This window comes from Carassius gibelio, chromosome A15, assembly GCF_023724105.1.
Source record: "Carassius gibelio isolate Cgi1373 ecotype wild population from Czech Republic chromosome A15, carGib1.2-hapl.c, whole genome shotgun sequence".
In the NCBI taxonomy this organism is placed as follows: domain Eukaryota; kingdom Metazoa; phylum Chordata; class Actinopteri; order Cypriniformes; family Cyprinidae; genus Carassius; species Carassius gibelio.
In genome coordinates, this window is record NC_068385.1 from 23,605,929 (window position 1) to 23,627,943 (window position 22,015).

Genomic DNA, 22,015 nt, shown 5'->3' on the forward strand with positions numbered 1-22,015 from the left:
GCAGTCCGTTCTGGGGGTACAATGTGAAGTCCAGAGGCAGCTGAAGTCCTTTGTCCAGTTGGAGCGGTTTGACCAGATCTATAGATCGAGTGATTCCGGTTGCCCTCAAACGCCCCTCCGCACGCTCTTTGCAACAGGGCCCTCGCTCTTCGGGAAAGGTGTGAAAGTAGCCATCCGGGAGGGCCGTGTTGCTGCTGACATCATCAGCCTGGCCAACGAGGACGGGCGGCGGATCGCGGCAGTCCTGGACAAAGCCACCTACCTGCAGGATTTACACTTCACCATCGCTGGATTGGACACACACTACTTTGTCAAATCGGGACCGGTAGAGGGTGACCTATCTCTGCTAGGCATGACGGTTGGGCAGAGTACACTGGAGACGGGTGTGAATGTAACAGTCTCGCAGGTCAACACAGTCCTTAGCGGCCGTTCGAGGCGTATAACCGACATCCAGCTTCAGTATGGTACGCTGTGCCTCAACATTCGCTACGGCAGCAGCCAGGATGAAGAGAGGGTCCGTGTGCTGGAACTCGCACGGCAGAGGGTCATCGCAGCCTCCTGGGCTCGTGAACGCCACAGACTCCGGCAAGGAGAAGAGGGCTCTCGAGCTTGGACGGATGGGGAGAGGCAGCAACTCCTGAGTGCCGGACGCGTACAGGGCTACGAGTGCTTTTACATAGTATCGGTCGACCAGTTCCCCGAGCTGGCAGACAACGTAAATAACATCCACTTCTTGCGACAGACAGAGATGGGTCGCAGGTGACATGAACGCGAGGGGAACCCATGCTCGGACTCACCGTCCAGGACTTCTTGCCAAAGACAAGTTGCGTTTGTGACCATATTATGTTACTTTATTTTTATGTTGACTATGCCAGACTTATTTTTTTAATACATGACATACATGGTTGAAAACAGTTGCACTGTTTCAACAACAGAGTGCCCTTCTCTCTTTTTTGGTAATTCTCAAAACCCTTTGCCCTTTGTGTGCGGCTGCTAGAAGACGGCATATGTGTCGGCGATTTATTCAGTTCTGCCTTCGAGTTTATGGGTTTGCTCTAAGGAATATAGGAAGAAGGCTGGTAATGCATTATGCTCACTGGCTCAGCCTGCTGCCAGACAAGCAGATTGTTATTCACAAGCTACACTTCACTCTGCCTTTTACTGCGCCTCAGCCAAGGAGAGACCTCTTTTAATCGCTTCTTTTTATACTTGAAAGCCCACCGGCTGTGTCATACTTAAACAAGGACATTGGTGTTTGCAGTGCATTGTTACGAGTTCTGATCCTAGCTGAAACCATCTCATGTTCAAAACTTGTTTGTGGTGTCTTGTAATATTTTGGAACTGGGTGGCTTGCTTGTAACAATTTGAATTATTATTATTTTTATTTTTTTTTATTAGCAATTTGACCAAACGTCTTAAAACATGAATAGAAAGGGAAAAGAATAATGAAGTATGCATAATTACATTTTGGAAAATTGACAGAATTATAGGAAAAAAGTAGGAAGTAGGTAGCCCCATGGTCTTTAAAGGTACTTGAAAATGAAACGACACCATTTGAAAGAGATAAGCTCCAACACCTAGTGAGCTGCCTACCTAAACACCATTTAAGGGTCATTCTGATCCAGTTAGATTTAGTCTTATTCAAGGCAGTATCACAAGCTTCCTTTGTTTTGAAGGCAAGTAAAAAAAAAAATCCAAGGTGGCCAACAATTTGAGAGAAATCCCATAATTAATTCCCTAGTTTAATGTATCAATAGTAGCAATCTGAACTACTGTTTTATGGATTTTTTTAATCCAATATGTCTGTGCTCTGTATTATTATGCATACTAGAGTATCATGCATTTAGCAAAGCAACATGCTAACATCAAACTCTATTACAATCAATTATCCCATGTTATTTGTGAGCCGTGCGGAGATCCAGATTGATCACTTATGATGGTTCCTTCTCGTTAGGGTGCTGTCTATGAAGGCAGATCATATGTAGACTGCATAAAAAGCAAGGCAACTCGCTAGGTTTTGAAATGGAGCTACTAAGACTATGAGAAGGTTGTTTTTACTAAAATAGTTTGAAATCAAAATGTTATGTCATGGTAACATTCACATAAACGGTATAACAATTGTGAAAAAATACAAGAAATGTGAACATTTGTCCCTTTTTATTGCTGATTGTGGTACTTTGAAGAAAGCCTAGTGTTTCAACACATGGATTAAATTCCAGAAAAGGCGGTCAATTCAATTAATTTGTTTTCATGGTTAAAACGAAGAGCTGCATATAGACCATTCCTTAGAATGACAGTATTTATTTTAGTGCTGTGTTTTTAGAGGAGTATGCATCCTCATGTTTGTCAGTGAAATAAACGCTTCAAGCATAAAGTGGCATGAATACTTAAAAATAACGAAGCAAATTACTTAAATGTGCACTCAGACTTTTTTTTTTTTTTAGGAAATGTACTGAGTGCTGCTAGGACTGCAAATTGTGGTAAGGAAAGGCGACAACCCCTGTGAACAGCCTTTGCCCCAAAGGTCTCCCAAGCAGGGTTAATGTCGTAAGTGCTCTGAATGTGAAAGACTGCAAGCTGCCTGAACTGCATTAAAGCCCGAAGGTTTGTCGTTAAGAGGTTCAAATGCAAGTCAACCCACCATCTGGATATGTGAACTTCAAAGAGCATCTATATCTGGTTGGATAGTGATAATATGTCGGACATGTTGGCACAATGGCTTTTCACATTTAGCGTTTGTTATATGAATCTGTCCCTGCTGTCAATCTTGGAGAAATCTCTTGGGGATGCTCACCAAGATGAATAGATCAAGTGTTTTAAGCTGTATAATATTGTTGAGCATATTTTGGTTTATTTTACTGTCATTGAATGCAGTAATATCATGAGTCTGAACATATCGCTGTATTTAAAAATGAAAAATGCAACTTCTTAAATTGCACTGACATGCACCGTAAGGCTTTTATTTTTTCTAAACTTTTGAACTCATTTGGACTTGTGTTTGTTCTCAACACTGTGTTTCTAAATGCTTCTCTTTGAAAATGTAAATAAGAAGACAAGAAATGGGCTGTAAATAAAATGCAAATGTAGATACCTTTTAGAGCTACAGCAGTGAATCTGTGTAGTCTTTAGTTAAAGACGAAAAATAAAGAATATTTTGTGTTTACATTTATTTCACAGCATCGTCATTTGCATTATATTTCATTAAAAAAAACTGTTTTCCCGTTAGCCACTGGTTTGCACTGTTTAACTTATTTTATGTGAAAATAGCTCTATGGAAGCCCGTTTTGGATTACCAAAAATCTTAACTTTAATTGAATTTTATCTGAAAATTGAAGTTGAAGTCTCTATCTGATTGCCTAATTCTAACCCCACCCCTTATCGTAACCCCTCCCCCACACCTACTCCTAAACCTTCCAATACTAGGGGGGTAATAATCAAACCATGTGTGCTATTTTTGTTTTCTTCTCGTAAAAAACAAAAAAAAAGTATTCTCGTCACTCCATAATGTTACAGTGGAACCACTGATGGCAGATGGACTATTCTGACAATACTTTTCATACTTTTCTGGTCCATGACAGTGTATTTTACCTGGCAGTCTATGGTACAGCAACAAGCCTACCGGTTTTCATCCAAAATATAAGCTTAAATTGTGTGAAAGATGAAGGAAGCATTTACGGGTCTGGAACGATATGAAGGTAAGTGACAACATTTTCATTTTGGGGTGGAGTATCCATTTCCATCTCCTTTTTCTGTCTAAGATACTAGGAAAATAAGTACAGTACCTCATAATCATATTCATTTTTTTAGAAAAATGTTATCTGTGTGTCACACTACTGTGCTGGAAGGAACACTGAGCCGAGGATAGTCCAGGGGTGTGACAATGTGATGATTTCCAGTCAGGATTTAGACTTTATCATAGTACTGAGACTGCTCTCCTTAGAGTTACAAATGACCTGCTCTTATCATCTGATCGTGGTTGTATCTCTCTGTTAGTTTTATTGGATCTTAATGCTGCGTTTGACACAATTGACCACAACATTCTTTTGAATAGACGAGAAAACTTTGTTAGCATTAGTGGGAGTGCATAAGCAAGGTTCAAATCGTACTTATATGACCGCCAGCAATTCGTAGCAGTGAATGAAGAGGTATCATATTGATCAGAAGTTCAGTATGGAGTACCTCAAGGCTCAGTTCTACAGGTGCATCTCAATAAATTTGAATGTTGTGGAAAAGTTCATTTATTACAGTTATTTAGCTTAAATTGTGAAACTCGTGTATTAAATAAATTAAATGCACACAGACCTAAGTAGTTTAACACTTTGGTTATTTTAATTGTAAAATTTTGTATTGAATTAAATTTGTTTCAATAATAATGAATGAAACCTTATAAAAATGGACGTAACTTTTTCAGAAACTATCAAAAATATGCCATTACAAAAGAAGAAAAACTCAATGAAAATGAAAAAAAAATGAACTTCATTCTTTGTTTGTTTTTCAAAGATTAGTTTTTTGTTACTCGTGGATTCTGAATTCATTGCCACAGATTTCGCTTACGTTTAATAGTTTTTTGTTTGGTGTTTTGACACGAATCTCTCGTGGGGGCGGGCTTAACAGTTTTCTACTCTGATTGGATAGTGAGCTTTTGATGGACAGGTGCTCTCTGACCAGGAAGTACAGATCCCACTCAGTATTTTAGAGTAGTATTTTAGTATGCTATTCCAAACTAGTATAACAGGATTCACATCCTTTTTGTTTATAGCAATACTCTTCATTATAGTACAGTATTTTATAGTAATATACTTCATTATTTTACCCAAGAGCTACAGGTTTAAGGATTTTAGATGCATGCACACATTATAAATCCAAATATCTCCAAACAACTTGGTGCACAGAAAAAAAAAAGCGCACTGTCTTATTCTATTTCATGTCAATTTGCTTCTAAAGTGGCGATGCAAATTAATGCCTTTAATGTTGGATTTGAAGTTAAGTGGTTCTGGCATCTAATTGTACATTGTGTAATGAGGTGTTTACAATTTTCGGAAGTTTTGCACAAGTGATTGAGATATTCATACACAGAAATTAGGTTCAGGAGGAGGGGAGAGTCTCACACACAATAAAAAAATGGAGCCCCACCATTTTTTATATATATTCATTAACACATTTATGTACATTAGCATGAAACAATATATGTACAAATTGAGTATTTTAGCACTATATATACTGTAACATATGCTTTTTGAGTACAAAAATACACTTCAGAAATTCTGGATTAATATGTCTTAATATGATTATCAGTCCAGAAGAGAGGAGAGTCTTTTAGACACATCAATAAATAAACCAGTGCATGGAAGAACATCATACACGACAGCGGTAAGAATAGTAAATAATAGATTAATATCTTCAAACATGTCCAGCTATATACCTTTTTTCATTTGTTCCATTGTTGTTGTTTTTTAAAGTAAACTTTCCAGCTTTGGGATAAATATAAAAATGGAAAAACTGGAAAAGTACAAATATTAATGACTGATATTCTAAATGATATGTAAGATTGGCTTAACATGCCATGATAATGTATGACTTGGTTTGGGTGTAGGGTTAGGGTAAGGGGATAGAAAATGTGTGTGAAGAGTATTCAAGTATTCAAGTGATTGACTATTATTTCTTAAGCTCTTTGTTAAAAACATTTTCTCAAGTGAAATGCTTCTGAAGTCAGAGCTTAGGGCTGAAATACATTCATCCAGGATTTCCTCTTGCTCTCCATCTGTTCCTACTTGACTGTAAAATGAACCTTGAGAGAGTGCTGAGTAAACATTAGACAAGTGCGTACTATTAAAATCAGCGAAGAACTGATTCCATATTCATGCTTTGAGAGACAATCAGTTTTATTAATTTATTTATGCTACAAAAATCCAGAAATTATAAAAGTAAAAAGTGAGAAACCTGACTTGTTCACTTTTAAAAGAAAGTTCTGGAATGTATTTAGTCATCATGAAACAATGTTCACTGATCTTTTTAGTTCTGTAATTGAATTTAGCATGTAATTAAATATTCAGTGAGAAAAAAAGTTGTGCGACTTGATTTTATTGTTGAATAACTGAATATTGAAGAAGAACTGGAGGGGGGGGGGGGTTGTTTTGAGCAAGTTATTTAGATTTGTGATGAATAATTATGAAATATACACACAATAGTAATCCAATTCGGTAATCCACAACAGCTCCAGAAATAGTTAAGAAGATATTAAGATATTAAGACCGATATTATGTCAGTTTTGAGTTTTATGTACATGAAATACAATTTAAAATGCAACGCTCTGTTTTGTGCAGTTATTGCTGGTTATTTGCTGTTATATAGCAAACACAGCTTCGCTTTATTGTAGACATTTGATGTTTCCCAATCACTGCTTCCCACAATGCACTAGATGAAATATAAACAGAAATGTAATGAAACCTAATCAGAAACATGTTGGTTTGTAAACAAAATGCAACCTGAGACTTCTGAAAGAGCAAATCAGTCGTCTGTCACTGAAAAACATCAAAGCTGATGAAGAAGAAAGAGAAATAATAATAAAAAAGAGAAGCCAAAGAGAAGTTTTGTTTTTGCTTTGTGTCCAGATGAGTATTAGGAAATGGGAGGTTCTCATGTTCCTGCTGTATAGTTTTCACAGGTCATGTTCCTGTAAGAAGGTTCACGTTTTTCCTGACAAAGATGTTGCCTCAGGATTGTCTGTACAAATATCAAACTACGAGCACTGCAAGTTGCTAATTAGTTCCCTATTCATTGTTGTATCAGTTAATTCAGACTTAAAGTGATAGTTTTCGATAATTTACTCACCCTCATGTCATTCTAAATTCCTTTAGACTTACTTCTGTGGAATACAAAAGAAGTAGTTCAGCAGAATGTTGATGATAAGGAACAAATAATGCTAAAACGGTTGTTGAAGTTGATGGACATATAGACAGACGGACACTGAAGGGGCCTCAGCTGTGTTTTGTTGTCCCCTTCCCACCACATTTCCTCATGACAGGTGCGAACAGCGCCAGGGCCCCCGAGAAATGTCTCTGCACCAGTCTGAAAGCCCGGCTGACAACATGTGTGTTCGCCAGTAAGACTGACTTCACACATTATGCAAATCATATTGACAGCATAGCTACTGCTTTTTATTAAGCTAATTATCCCTTAAGTCATTTCTGTTTTTGGCACCAAGGTTACACTCTACTAATACTAGTTTAGGGAGAGAGAGCGCATTAGCAAAGGTTTAGAACCTGTGCTTTAAAGAAAGATATCTTTTTTATCATTAAATTTTGTTTATTTTGGACAGTTTATGCACTAAAATTTGTAGATGATGCATCTAATGTTTAAATTTTGTGTCCTAAGATCTAAGTGCATAATACTTTTTGCCGCCACAAGCTAATCAGTGTGTTACACAGTCATAGTTTATTGTATTGATGTATTATTTGTTTGTGTAATTTTATATTGTCTCCCACAGCCCAAGCACCTATCGGCATATTGAATGAAGAATCAATAATAAAAAAAATATACATAAGGAAAAAACAAAACTGTTTAGTAGTTACCCACATTCTTCGAAATACCTTGACAAAATAAACTAGTTTAGAACAACTTGAGAGTGAATAAATGATGAACTAACATTTGTGAGGGAACTATATTTCTTTTTAAGATCCAACACTGACCTCATACATCATCTTCCCGGAACTGCTTCTGTGTACACCGGTGGCACAATCTAGATTAAAGTGATTATTACGTTTTGAATATGGATATTTTTCTTATGAAAACACATTGGTTTGCTAAAGGAGGGTTCTGTTCACACCCTGGAGCAATGTGAGGCACTTTTTTTATTATGGATGGATGCGCTTTATTTCACTTCTTTTGGACTGATGAACTGTAACACCCGCTGACTGCCATTTAACAGCTTGGATAATCAAAGTTAATTTTTAATGTAACTCCAATTGGATTTGTCAGAAAGAAGGAAGTTGTATATGTTTAAGGTGGCTTGAATTTGAGTAAGAAATGGGCTATAAGAAACTATTCCTGTAACACGTAGTATAAATAGGCACATTAGGAAGCAGCATCTGTCCACATTTTTCAAAATATCTTCTTTTGTGTTCTGCAGAGAAATAATGTCTTTTTTTTTTTTAAATAGAAAAAAAAACCTAATTTAATTCTTGCCCAGCTGCTTATGTAGTTCTAGTTGCTCAAGTGGACTTTCCACTAGTGACAATTAAGGCAGTTATTTTTATTTTTTTTATCAAAATAAGTATTATGTAAAATATATTTCATAAATAAGTGAAGATTTTATTTTGCTAACCTTTTGTATGAAATTAAAATACAGTAATTTAGTGCTTCACAATACAAAATCCACTCTTGTACTTCTCCATCCAAATAGCTCCTGGAAAATGAGTCCAATCCTTCACTGGCTTCACCCTCCTGTAACCCTAAAATTTGAAAACACCTTTTCCCCTTTGGGGTCAATTTTACCCCAGCAATTTAAACCTTCAGAATATGATTTTTATTTGTTTTAATATTACAAAGTTTGTGTCGGGTCATTGATGTGTTTGTTTACTACATAAATAGGCCTTTAAATATACCCCCCATAACACCTGTGAAAAGTAAATGTGAGTATTGCATCAGGAATTGTTTTATGGGACTGTAAGTGCTTTTTATGCAAATATATGAGTTACAAACAGCATAGACAGAATATGAATTGCATTTTCACCCCTACAGTCCACCAGTAGTACATTCCAGCCTTTTGTCTGCACTTCTTTGCAGGGTGTGTTATGTGAAAAAAAATAAAAAAAATAATAAATAAAAATCACATGTAATGTTATGGCGATGCAGTCCCTCAGCCGTGTCTAGTACCAGCCTCATGACCTGATTTTTTTTACAGATGCTTGTCTAGGGGATTTACCAGCGTACACCTGCATATTCTAGGCATATATGGACTGTGCATCACATGTGGCCCATATTTGTATGCCATAGTTGTCTGGTTTGATTGGCATGTATTATATTTTGGCATATATTACCTTAGTTCCAATAAAAATAATATCATATAATATAGCTTATTAAAAATAATAATAAATAATAAAACCTTGGGAGGCTCTGCAATTGCATTCTGTCATTTAAATGGTTCCATTCCAGTGTTAAACCCAATTCTTTTGTACTTTAAGGCTCCGTCCCAAAACCTAGTGAGCTGCCCAGCTGTCTGCTGCCTACACAGGCATCTGCATTCTAACCGAGCAACTCTCCCATCGCCCACACATCACACAAATAGTGCCCTTCAAATGAACCGCACAAGTGACTCGAGTGGTTAGCATGTTGCTTAGCTCAAAATGTTTTACATTTAAATCTCTAGTTCACTAGGTTTTAGAGGAAAGCTTTAGTCAAATCCAGACATCTCTGAGGTTGTCCTGTTCTCTTTAATTTTCTAAGCACGTTTATTACATCAGTAGCGAGCCACAAAATGTTTTCAGGATTATACTTCAAGGATTTTCTCAAACTCTGTTCCAAATCCTACTTAGGAACGTGTGTTCTCACCGATACGGGTGTTCAAAAAGGTACAAAAGATTTGAAGAGAAGGCTCTCCCATGAAAATTAAAGTGTAAAAAAAAAAGATTAAATAAAACAATTCCAAGATGGTGGACGAAATCAACCATAATATATCCAGTTAATTTACTAGAGAGCGGCGTTCTGGCTTATGGCGTAGGCGTAGCGTAAGCTCTGGTGAGAAGTGATGGACACAGAAGTGCAGAGGAGAGAGCAAAACAAAACACCAGTCATGAAGTAGAAGTACAAAACGAGGATTTGTAAAGAACTATTTCAGAGGATTTCAGTGTAAGCCAAGAGGAGACTGATTTCCCTTTGCTGTAAACAAAACTTCTTTCTTATACAAACACATCGCTTCGCTTTAGAAGGCCTTTATTTATTACTCAGTGTGGAGCACTTTTTATGATGGATGGACACACTTTTTTGGGCTTCAAAATCTCCGCCCCCATTCACTGCCATTATAAAGCTTGACATTTTTTATTTTTTTTTATATATAACTCCGATTGAATTTGTCTGAAAGAAAAAAGATATTATTCACCTTGTTGGTTAAAGGTGCAATAAGCGATTTCTGAGAAATGCTGTTGAAAGTGGATCGAACCGAGCATCAAAACAGCCAATCATCACTAAGAGGTGTGTCCACTCGTGATGAGGGAGTTGTCTTTATTGTATGGCCCTGTCCCTAATCGCACCCTAAACACTTGCAGTGTTCCTCTGAGTACACACTTTCAAGACATAATACCATTTTGGCTGTCAGGCAGAAGTGCGCATCGAAGGCGCATAGCAGCCTTAAAGGGGGCGCTCACAAGCACCCTTCTGAAATCTAAAATCATGAATCAAGAATCACTGTGATCCTTCTGTATAGGGGCACGTTTTGACGATTTCAAATATCTACGGTGCTTATCATAAATTACTTACAGCACCTTTAAGGCCAATAATGTTTTAACAAATACTTTTTAAAGATCCCAAAAGGAAAAAAATATGGAAAAATATACTTCCAGAATAAAGGTTGCTGAAACGGGTTCTGTTGCAGATCAGTTGTAAGTGCGCATCTTCTTCCTGTTTTACAAGTGAGGCATGCTATTTGTATGAATGTTCCAAATCAGTCACTTGTGCTCCAGTTCAATTTGGATGCTACTGTAGAAGACTATAGGCTGCTCTTTAGGTTATGAAACAGAGACAGATTCACTAAACAAATCTCACCTAAATTATAACTGAATCAATACCAGCACTACAAAAAAATTATGATATTTGCATCTACTAGTAATATCATTTGATAATAAATAAATTGCATGCTTCAATTAGTAAATTAGGCCATGAAGCAGTTTTACAGCACCTATACTTTAGTTAATATATCGCACATGTGAATTGAGGGTACTCTTTAAATTAAGATCTGGTGAAGGCCAAAGCTCTGTAATTTATATTTGGGCTAATTAGTGAGGTGTGGGTCTTGTCTTATAAATAGAGGCAATTACTCGTGAATATGTGTGGGGCTGTCCACTGAGGGTGAGCACTTAGTATACATGGTATTGCTTTCTGTTATGTGTGTGATGTGTGTACGGCGGCCTCTAAACATATTTAGACACTGAAGGCGCTCTTTAAAATGTATGAATGTCATTTCATTAGATAAAAAAAAATATATTAAATCAGTGGCATGTAGTTCTCATCTCAACCCCACACCTCCCCCTAAAATCTTTGAATATTTTTCCCTCATAAAAAAAAGAAAAAAAAAAAAAAAAACAACGTTTAGCTCTAGACGAATGAATAGTGTCTTGCATCAGTTTTGTTCATTCATAATATTCTAATTGCTTTGACGTTATTGTTGTGACCTTGTTATCCTGTTGGCTTTGTTAAAAACAATGTCTTTTTTTCCTTTCACCTTAAGACCTCGGTCACGCTTCCCTCTGCCAACACATCTCACAGAGTGTTATGCTCGGCATATTTTTCCATCTAACATGCAGGCATATGGCCTGCTTTATGAGCATGATAGTGCTGTAAATAAGAGCAATGCCACAGTGCTGTTATGCTTTAGGCAAACTTACCCTTCTAGCAGCAGCGGCACCAATCTGTTCTTGACTCTCTGTGAAAGGCTGGCAGCCGCAGACGCATATGTTATCTTGAACTCCTCCGATGTGTTAAGAACAACTTTGCTTTTTCAGGATAGGCTTTTCTAAAAAAGTTATAATAATTTTAAAAAAGTTATCATTTAATCACACTCATGTTGCTCCAACCTGCATGAAGAAGATGTTTTGAAAACTATTCGCACTGCTCTTTTCCATACAATAAGGGCAAACATTAACTAGGGCCTATTAAAATTCAAAAGGACCAAAAAAGAAAAAGAAAACAGTAGTCTAAAAACATTTATGTAAGCATTAATATCATTGTTAACTATAATTTAATAATAATGTAATTTTATTATTACGGTAACTAAAAGTACTAAAACTATGTACTGTAAAAATTACAGTAGTTTTTTACTGTACAATGTTTTTACATTTTACTGTATAATCCTTAACTTATACACAAAAATGGATACTGATGAAATTTAAAAGCAAACATAGTCATTAAGTACACTCACGTGGCATTATATTTAATTATTATTATTATTATTGTTATCAGCAAGTACAGTTTATATACACATTCAACACAACAAAGTTCGCTTTTTAACAAGAGCTGTTTCAAAGAGAAATGCACTCATTTAGCCACTTCATTGAATCTTTAAAACTTCAGTTTGTAAGTAATAAAATAAGTATTTATACATAGTAAACAGAACCAATTGCTGAATTATTAATCCTGGACTTCGTTTTTGTTTTAGTGTGTGTTCTTTTTTTTAAGTATTTAAGTATTAAAACATACAATTATGTGACACTGGTTTACACAAAAAAAATAAAAATAAAAAAAAATAATGTTCTAACTTAAAATTATACAGTTTGAACTCCACTGTTTCATTTTAGTAAAAAAATACACAGTGTCACTTTTAAATTATTTTCCATTTCATTCCACTTCAGGAAATGTTTCTATTCTGTATTTGTTTAATATATATATATATATATATATATATATATATATATATATATATATATATATATATATATATATATATATATATATATATATATATATATATATATATTTTTTTTTTTTTTTTTTTTTTCTTTTTTTTTTTTCTTTTTTTTTTTCTTCAATATTACCAGCATATCTATTAATAATCAAGTTCGCCAGCATGATTTAAGAATGTGCAACATCTTCTGCTTCAGTGGAACCAAAAACATCTGACCTTTGGTAAAAATGTCAATATCACTAATTTACTTACATTTTTTGAAATAGTGCATTTCTCATTCATTTAATATTTATAGGGCCCCATTTTAACTATCTAAATGCAAAGTGTGAAGCGCACGGCGCAGGTGCACTTTACACTTTGCGTTTAGATTGTTAAAATGGGGCTATATATATATATAAATAAATATATATATATATATATATATATATATATATATATATATATATATATATACATATATATATATATATATATATATATATATAATTAGCCTATACAAATTTTTTATGCATTGCAATTAATTTTTTTATATTTGCCAGAGTGTTTTTATATATAAGTAGCGTGTACGCGCGTTGTGGACCCACCTATACTAACACACTTTTCAAATAAGAAAGAAAAAACATTGCGCCAGGCTTTAGACCAGGTTTGAGTTGGTCTATTGCGCAGTCTATTTTCAGTTCCTTAAAATAGCAATGCGCCTGAACACACCTGTTTTTTAGACCAGCACGCCCATGGGCGCAAAAAATGAACACAAATGCATTTGCAAATTAAACGATGTGGCGCTGGACGGGAAAATGCGAATGGCGCCAGACTGAAACTAGCAAACACACTTGTGCTGAGCCTTGCATCGCACTGCGCTGGGTGTATTATAGAGCCCATAATATTTAGATGTTCATTTTTATTTATTTATTTATTGGTTAATACTTTTTAATTGTAGACTTGTGAACCCTTCAGTATATAGTATGCTATTTATTAAAGTTTTCTGTCCCATTCTTACAGAACCACTGCTTTTGCACTGATGAAAAAATTGCCTTAATGAGGGTACAGTTGCCTTCCATTTAACCTCTGTTTGAGAGTAATAAAAAAAAAAAATACCACAATATGATATGGGCATTATACAGGAAATATTCTGCAGGACAGCAGTGAAAATGAGAACTAAAGAGCATTTTAAAGAAGGAGATTTTTAAGAGGGCAAGGGTCACTCGGAAAGATCTCCAGAGAATGGAGTAAAGGTGCACCAGTCGACCATATCAAGAGCTCTGCATAACACTGACCTGACTGACAGGGCGGCACAAAAGAAGCCAGTTCGTACAAAGATCCATGAGCAGAGTTTGCATAATAATGACAAAGTTGTGTGGGAGGATGTTTTGTGGTCAGATGAGAGTTTTTTAGGCAGAATTCAGTAGTAATCGTCGCCCAGCCTCTGCCTGTCTGAATACTGAGCATTTGTCCTGTGATATTTTAAATAACAAGCTCAGTATTTGAATTTTAGGTCTCTTTCATATATATAAAAAAGGACATTTCAAAAGCTGTGGATTAAAACAGTCAAAGCACGCTCGTTCCAGCTGTTTTTGATGATGAAAAGCTGACAGGAAAAAGAGCAAGGCAAAAGCAGAGAAATCAGGGTAATCGGCAAATTGAAGTCCCACTTTCCCTTATCAGCCTCTCGCAAACAAAGGGACCAATTGATATGTGGGAGTTAAGGTGCTGCTGTAAAGATATTGGGCTGCTCCTGAAGGATTTGTCTAGCTCAGCTCATGAAACATTAAGCAGTGACAATTCCATAAGATCAATGGGACTAGCACACCCGCTGTTCTCTGCTGCCTTTGTTTTTCTTTCCTTTCGCCTCTGAGGCCAAATTGAATGTGTATGTCCCGGGATGTTTTGTACCATTTTACAAAGGCTTCCTTCAGAACCAAGGCCAATTCTCAGTTGGTTTGCATGAAAAGAGCTACTGAATAAGAAATGCATGAATTTGTACATCTTATTGCATATCCATTTAACATATGGAGTGTAAATGCAATTATTTGTATGTGTACATGCTTTTATTTGAACTTCAGTGGTCTTTTTTTTTTTCAGGATAATAAGTTTAGCATTGTGCTGGACCATGTCATGATAACATAACTACTCACATATCTGCAGTTTAATAGTAAGTATACTGTGCACAATATAACAGATGTCCTTCATGGAATTTTGTATCTCATAATGCAATGTGTTTGACATGAAGTTAAAGATTCCTTTTATTTTCATTTATTTTACAAAGGAATTTGAGTAAAAATATAAAATAACTGACTTTTTTTTTTTTAAATGATGAATGGCACTCACTGAATGAAACATAGAACATGATGTCATTTGACAGCAATTGAACATACTGCTATTTGAAACAGTAATTGCTTCCTAATGTGTTCTGTTCCACATACTGTTTTAAAAATATTATACACAATAGACTGTGCTGTACTGATGTAAGCTAATATTGTATTCTGAGCATAGCTTTAGTCACAGCACTTTATTTTGTCTAGTATGAGTATGTGTTGCAGTTTTGTCATCTGCCACTTTATTTGTTACCGTTCTTGTTGACAATTTAATTTAAGGATGAGCATGCATATCACTAGCTTACTGGAGATTTATTAGTACTTGCAAAGCACATATTAATGCCTTGTTCTGCATGACCGTATTTTAGATCCCTTAATATAACCTCATACCTAAACTAAGCGACTAGCTTGATAATAAGCAGCAAATTATGAGTTTATGGAGGAAAACTCTTAATTAATAGTCAATGTGTGTTCCCTATTCTGAAGTGTTAAAGCATTCTGAAAAAAATTAAAATAAAACAAACAAAGCATTTTGAAAGTAATTCAGATGATATTATTCCTCAGCTATGTTTTTAAAATGAAAAGTGAAAAATTAGTGAGCGCACTGAATTCTGACCGGAAGGATGTTGAATTTGCTTTAAAGCAGGAATTGCAGTTAAAGCGCAGTAGGTAACTTTTGTAAAAATATATTTTTAACCTGTCATTATGTCCTGACAGTAGAATATGAGACAGATAATCTGTGAAAAAATCAAGTTCCTCTGGCTCCTCCCAGTGGTCCTATTGCCATTTGCAGTTACCTACCGCTCCCGATAAGAAATCAACCAATCAGAGGTCCGGTCCGTAACTTTGTTTGTGTTCAAAATGTAGAAAAATGTATATAATAAGCGAGTACACCATGAATCCATTTTCCAAACTAGTGTTTTTAGCTTGTCCTGAATCACTAGGGTGCACCTATAATAAGTGTTTATATTCGGACTATTTTAGATTGCTTCGGGGATACCGCGGCGGAGTAACCCAGTACCTTTGTGATTCTTCATAGACATAAACAGAGAGAAGTAGCTCCGGCTACGATGTTCTTCCGCAAAGACACAAGCAGTTCTGTTTATTAACCGCTAGAGCGTCAAAAGTTCCCTACCGCAGCTTTAATTGAAAAGTATGTTTGTATCTGTATTTAAACAGTTCCTTTTACAAATCAGAAGTCTGTTGTGCATATTATTGTATGTTTTGTAAGTGGATGACACCTGTAGTCCTGAGCCGCCTTCTGTTTGAGATGTCACTTAAGAGATCGGGTTTTCATCAAAAAAAAAAAAGGGGGTGGGGTATCATATTCATGTTCTCAAGCCAAAACTCAAATGTTGTTTTCATGGGGCTTTTTAATTTTAATCCTATAGTCCTTTATGTTATCAGTACTTTCAAAACTCATTCCTTTTTCATGTTAATTTTGGGCTTTGAAACAATGCTCACAATGTTAATTCAGTGGACAGTGGAACATATATTAAACAGAGGTTACAAAGGCGTCTCTCAACTGCTACTGTTTTGATCACTGTCAGGTTTGGATGAGAGGCATCCAAAGTCTTTCCCTCAGGTGACAGATCCCTATTTTGGCTTCATCAGAACTAAAAGAGCATTGTGACGTGAAATCAATGCTGCTTACAGTGCACATGCATAACATGAGCTGCGGAGGAATTGATGAGAATCAAGGGGCAATAAACTGCTGCCCTCTGAGCTTGGATCTGCTGAGCTCGGAGCTTTTTAAAACAAGATCCCTGTTTTTGTTTGTTAATCCCATATTGATTGAGACAGAGAAGAAATAAGGATGCCTTGAACCTGGCTACACAGCCCAGAGTGTTTCACCATTAGAATATATTCAGTATAAACAGATAATATTATGTAGGTGTTCACTAAAAGAATCCTGTCTGTAGGTTAAAACATCAACTAAAGGAATATGGCATCACAGCTTCATCAAATCTGCTGTAAAATTGAATTTCTCAAAAAAAAAAAAAAAGCAAACAAAGGCCCAGATATAAAGATAATTACATAACATGCCATAAAAAATAACATTAGCATTGCCTTTGGTTAGATGCAGTCCGCGGAGACATTAAAGCTGCTTTAATAATTCATTGCTGAAGATGCTGAGCTAATAAATAAGTAATTAAATAGATTTGTCTCGTGAATGGCTGCTCGTGTGAAGCTCTGCTTAGAAGACTGATGGAGTTTCAGCGCCATCTTGTGGAAAGGATGAACACTGTAATTCTATGGTTATGAATCTACAATAATAAGTGAAACACAGTCAAATGCCAGCTTTATCATAGAATGCATATGTAAGTTGTATGTATGATGTATTGCTTAATATATTAACATGAAATAGATTCATTAATGTTTGCCTGTTCTTCTTTTGACCAATGAATTTCCACACACGCACACACAAAAGAATAATTATATATATATCGTATGCTTTCCAAAAATATTTTGTCCTAAATTTGCTATTTATGGGTTATATGGATTTAGCAAACTAAATAATAATAGTAGTAATAATAATAATGTGGTCAATCAATCAATCAGATAGAAACCTCACTTTAACCTCACTTTAAAAATGGACAGGGTGGGTGCAGTTCTAATTTCAGGTGGGAGATTGTTCCACAGTCTTGGAGCAGCAATAGAAAATGCTCTATCTCCTCCATTTTTAAGTTTTGATCTAGGAACCCCTAAGAGGTCTAAGTTTGCAGACCTAAGAGCTCTTGTAGGTTGATGAAGTGTCAGTAGATCAGAAAGGTAAGCAGGCGCTAACCCATTTAATGGCTTAAAAACTAATAGCAGGACTTTAAAATTAATTCTGACACAACGGCAGCCAGTGAAGTGACTGAAGGACAGGAGTTATATGTTCCTTTTCTTGAACTCCTGTCAAAACTCTAACAGCAGCATTTTGGACTGCAGGTGATTTATGGATGATTGACTGATCCCCAAATAAAGCGAATTGCAATAATCTAGCCTTGTAGTGATAAAACCATGTTTAACTTTTTCAAAATTGGAGAATGAAAGGAAAGACTTAATTTTTATCAGGGTTCGAAGCTGGTAGAAGCTTGCCTTCACAACTTGATTTACCTGTCTATCAAGTTTTAGGGCACTGTCCAGTACCACTCCCAAGTTTTTAACATATGGCTTAACATAAGGTTCCAAGGCACCAAGATGATGTACACTGGAAGATGTAAACACCATAACCTCTTATTTTAGTCTTATTTTAATTCAGACTTAAAAAAATTCAGTGACATCCATGCTTTAACATCTTCAAGGCAAGCAGCCATCTGTTCTAAACTATTTTTATGTTTAAGGGGAAAATATATTTGTGATGCGTCTGCATAACAATGATAACTCAAGTCAAATTTCCTAAAAATAGTACCTAAAGGAAGCATGTATAAAGAAAACAAGATAGGGGCTAGTGTGGAGCCTTGAGGAATTCCACACGTCAGCTTTACAGAGGAAGATCGATACTTACCAATGTTAACTGAGAAACTCCTGTTTGTCAGATAAGACTGAAACAATGTAAGACTGAGCCTCTGATGCCCACTATAGCCGCATTTCCACTGTTGGGCCAGTGCGAGCCAGGGCTTAAAAAGGGCGGGCCAGTAGCACCGAGGCCAGAATAGCGCAGCGTTTCCACAGTCAGGGCCTAAAGTACGCTGCGCGCAGGGCCGGCCCGAGGCATAAGCGAACTAAGCGGCCCAATCTTTTTATTTTTTTTTATTTTTATTTTTTACAATTAAATAACTTAAACAAGTGATATAAATGAATGAATGAATGAATAATGAACGAATAAATGAATTATTCAAGACAAGAAAATTCTTATTTACCGACAACTGTTGCTGTGTCTGCAAGCGTTTGAGTCATGCGCATAGACACCTCACGTGCATTGACAATTCGCACTGGCGCGCAAGTGCGCGTCACTGTAATGAATGATAAGCCATGTCACAAAAAGGATGTATCCCTCTGGTGCCGAAAAGAGAAAGAAGAAAAGGACATAAAGTTGGCTTGATGTTGGACTTTCGAGAGTCTCAAATTTAGGGACCGTCTCTAAAGTTATATGCGATATTGGTATACACTTTTCTAAAGTCAGTAGCATTTGAGGAGAATGACTTACAGTCATAAAAACAACTGTAATTATTAATCTAGGTGTCAGCTATAATGCACAATTGAATATAATGGTGAATATTTATTAAAATAAACTGTAAATCATATGTAAATTATGCTACTTTTTCACATGGGCTCAAAGGCATATTTGAAGCTCAGTGGCATTTGAGTAGAAAGACTTGCAATCACCTTATACATTTTTAATATATATTAAAATAAATTATAAATCATTTAGGTAAAAACGATGCCCATTTATCACTTTCAGGCACATTCCTGTTAAAGTTTTTTTATTTTTTATTTTTTGTCAGGTTCCCTTACGAAAATTACCCATGGTTTTATCAATAACACCACAGATCATCCTTCTTTTAGCCATGGTAACTGCAAATTAACCATGGTTTTGTTCCTTCAAATAATAATTTACAAAGAAGTATTAATATACTGTAATCGTTTTCTGTTGTTGTTGTTGTTGCTATAAAAACAGACCTAAGCCATCAATAGCCTTTAAAATAACTTTATATAAATTATTGCATTATATAAAAAAACTATGACCAACCAATCAATAATGATTGGTTAATAATAACACTGTTAAAATACATAATGTAGGCAAATGTCTGCACAGGAAGCCAAATGCCATGTAATTGCTGCTGTTACATTTTGCTATAGATGACACAGCCTATATAATTTCTTCAACAAAAAACGTGCATATCACAACCCTTACAAAAATAAACCATGGTTTTATCATAGTAAAACTGCTTAATTTCCTTTTGCACGATTTCTGAATGTAAATGTTGAATGGTACAATTGTAATTAGTAAATAATACAATTTATTCTTTTACTTTTTTTATTTGATTAAAGTTCTATTTTCACCCCTACAGTAGGTGTTTATTTTCCATCATATTTGAGGAAAGGGGGCACAACAATATAATCCTGCTGTCCTGATGATGTCATCAGTGACTTTGCCTCCTGAAAAGCTGAAAAGTCATTGTTGTACAATTGTCATTGTTGAATCCTAGCTGTTCTTATGTTTGCTTTCATTATTTAAGTTTTTAACTATTTTTTGTAGCATTAGTGCTTGTAGCATGGTTTCATTTAAAAGATTGCACATTTAATGCACATTTGCATTTGGACATTTGCAAATTATTATTTCATGTTTTGTGACAGTTTGTATTCCGAAGTTTAAGATTGATGTTAAGTATTGATTTTTATTTATTTATTTTGTATTAATACATAACCTCACTGTAGTCATTTATAATGTAACATTATAGCGTGACATTTGTGTCAATAATCTTGAAGCACAGGTGACTCCGCGTGGTGGGAGGGGGGCCCCCAAATCAAATTCTGCTTAGGGCCCCCAAGAGGCTCGGGCAGGCACTGGCTGCGCGTCACTAAAACACGCCCTTTACACACCTCTCAGAACAAGTAACGAAACCCCATCATTTCAGCAACAAAGAGAAGTTATCAGAAAACTAAGAAATAAGTCACTGGAACTATAGCGCGATCTCAAAACGAACATGATAAAAGTGGCCGTTTGTTTGCATGCTTTGTAAAATATTTAAATTCAAAAGCATCGATGTTTTACTATAGAATACGTGATGCATTGACCATAATGAATTAATTTATCAGGACTCAAAATTAACCACACAGAAATAAATGTATTTATATTTTATTTATTTATTTTTAACTCTTATGAAAATAGCCTGCTTATTCAGTCGAGTCTATTTCTGTTTATTTGTAGTCACATTTAGAATGAATGATAATATCTCTATTTTTATAAAAGCTCACGAACAAAAACATTATTATATTTTTTTATGATAGGCAACGTGAGCTAAACCTTTGAGACGAAACTTATGACAGATAATATAAGTTACTAAATAATTACACGATTGTGATAGAGAATAAGAAGCTGATATCTGATTTCTTCAAGTGGTCATATTTAGCATGTTTACTATGGTAATGTTAATGTTTAGCGTCTTTTGCATCGTTTATAAATATTTATGCCTTGTATGGTGATTATAATCCACATCAGATCAAGTTATTGCAAAGACTCCTGCTGACTGAAAGTGAGTTTTGAGCTCAACTTATATATATAAAAAAAAATGTGTTTAAGGTTGGTGTTAAAGCTGTTAGCTTTCTGAAATGATCCGCGGCGCAGACTCTCTATTTTTATAAAAGCTCCCGAACAAAAATCATTAGGCTATTATATTTTGATGATAGGCTATGCTACATGGACCTAAACTCTCAGACAAGATGACAGATAAAATATGTTACTAAATAAATATACAATTCTGATAGAGAATAAGAAGCTGACGTCTGATTTCTCCAAGTGGTTGCATTTACCATGTTAACAATGGTAACGTTAATGTTTTAGCGTGCATAGTCTTTTACATTGTTTATAAATATTACTGCCTTGTTTAGTGATTTTGTAATCCACATCGGATCGAGTTATTTCAAACACTCGCTGCTGACTAAGAGTGAGTTTTGAGCTGAACTTATTTAAAAAAAGTCTTTAATACCGGTGTTAAAGCTGTTATCTTTTTGAAACGATCCACAGCGCTGAGCTCTCCAGACACGGAGAAACTCCGCCTTTGTCCATGACCACTCCTCTAGCCCAGGTGACCCGTTTTGGCCCAAGGTTTTCGTCAGGCCAAAAAACCCTGGCTGTTGGCCCCGAGGAAGCCCCGACGAGGCACGATCAAGCCCCGGAAGTGACAGTGGAAATGCGACTGGCCCTGGCACGCACTAGCACGCCCGGTTTCAGCTCGATAGTGGAAACACGGCTAATGAGTTCTAAACGAGACAGCAATACATTATGATCTACCATGTCAACTGCAGCACTTAAGTCCAGAAGTACCAAGACTGCCAAGTCTCCATAGTCAGAGCCTAAGAAATTGTAATTGGGCACTTTTACCAGAGCCGTTGCAGTAGAGTGAAATTTTCTAAAGCCGGATTGAAATATATCAAAAAT

General features: G+C 35.7%; 1 protein-coding gene across 5 annotated transcripts in view; it reads left to right on the forward strand.

Moving 5' to 3' along the window:
* The window catches only part of LOC128028754 (teneurin-4), a 226,762-nt gene extending 223,595 nt beyond the window's left edge, over positions 1-3,167 (forward strand). For all 5 annotated transcript variants that reach the window (XM_052616071.1, XM_052616067.1, XM_052616069.1 and 2 more), the window contains one exon: positions 5-3,167. In XM_052616071.1, the coding sequence (XP_052472031.1) occupies positions 5-763 (759 nt within the window). In that variant the 3' untranslated portion in view covers positions 764-3,167. The remainder of the gene's footprint in view (positions 1-4) is intronic.
* Positions 3,168-22,015: the final 18,848 nt, after the last annotated feature.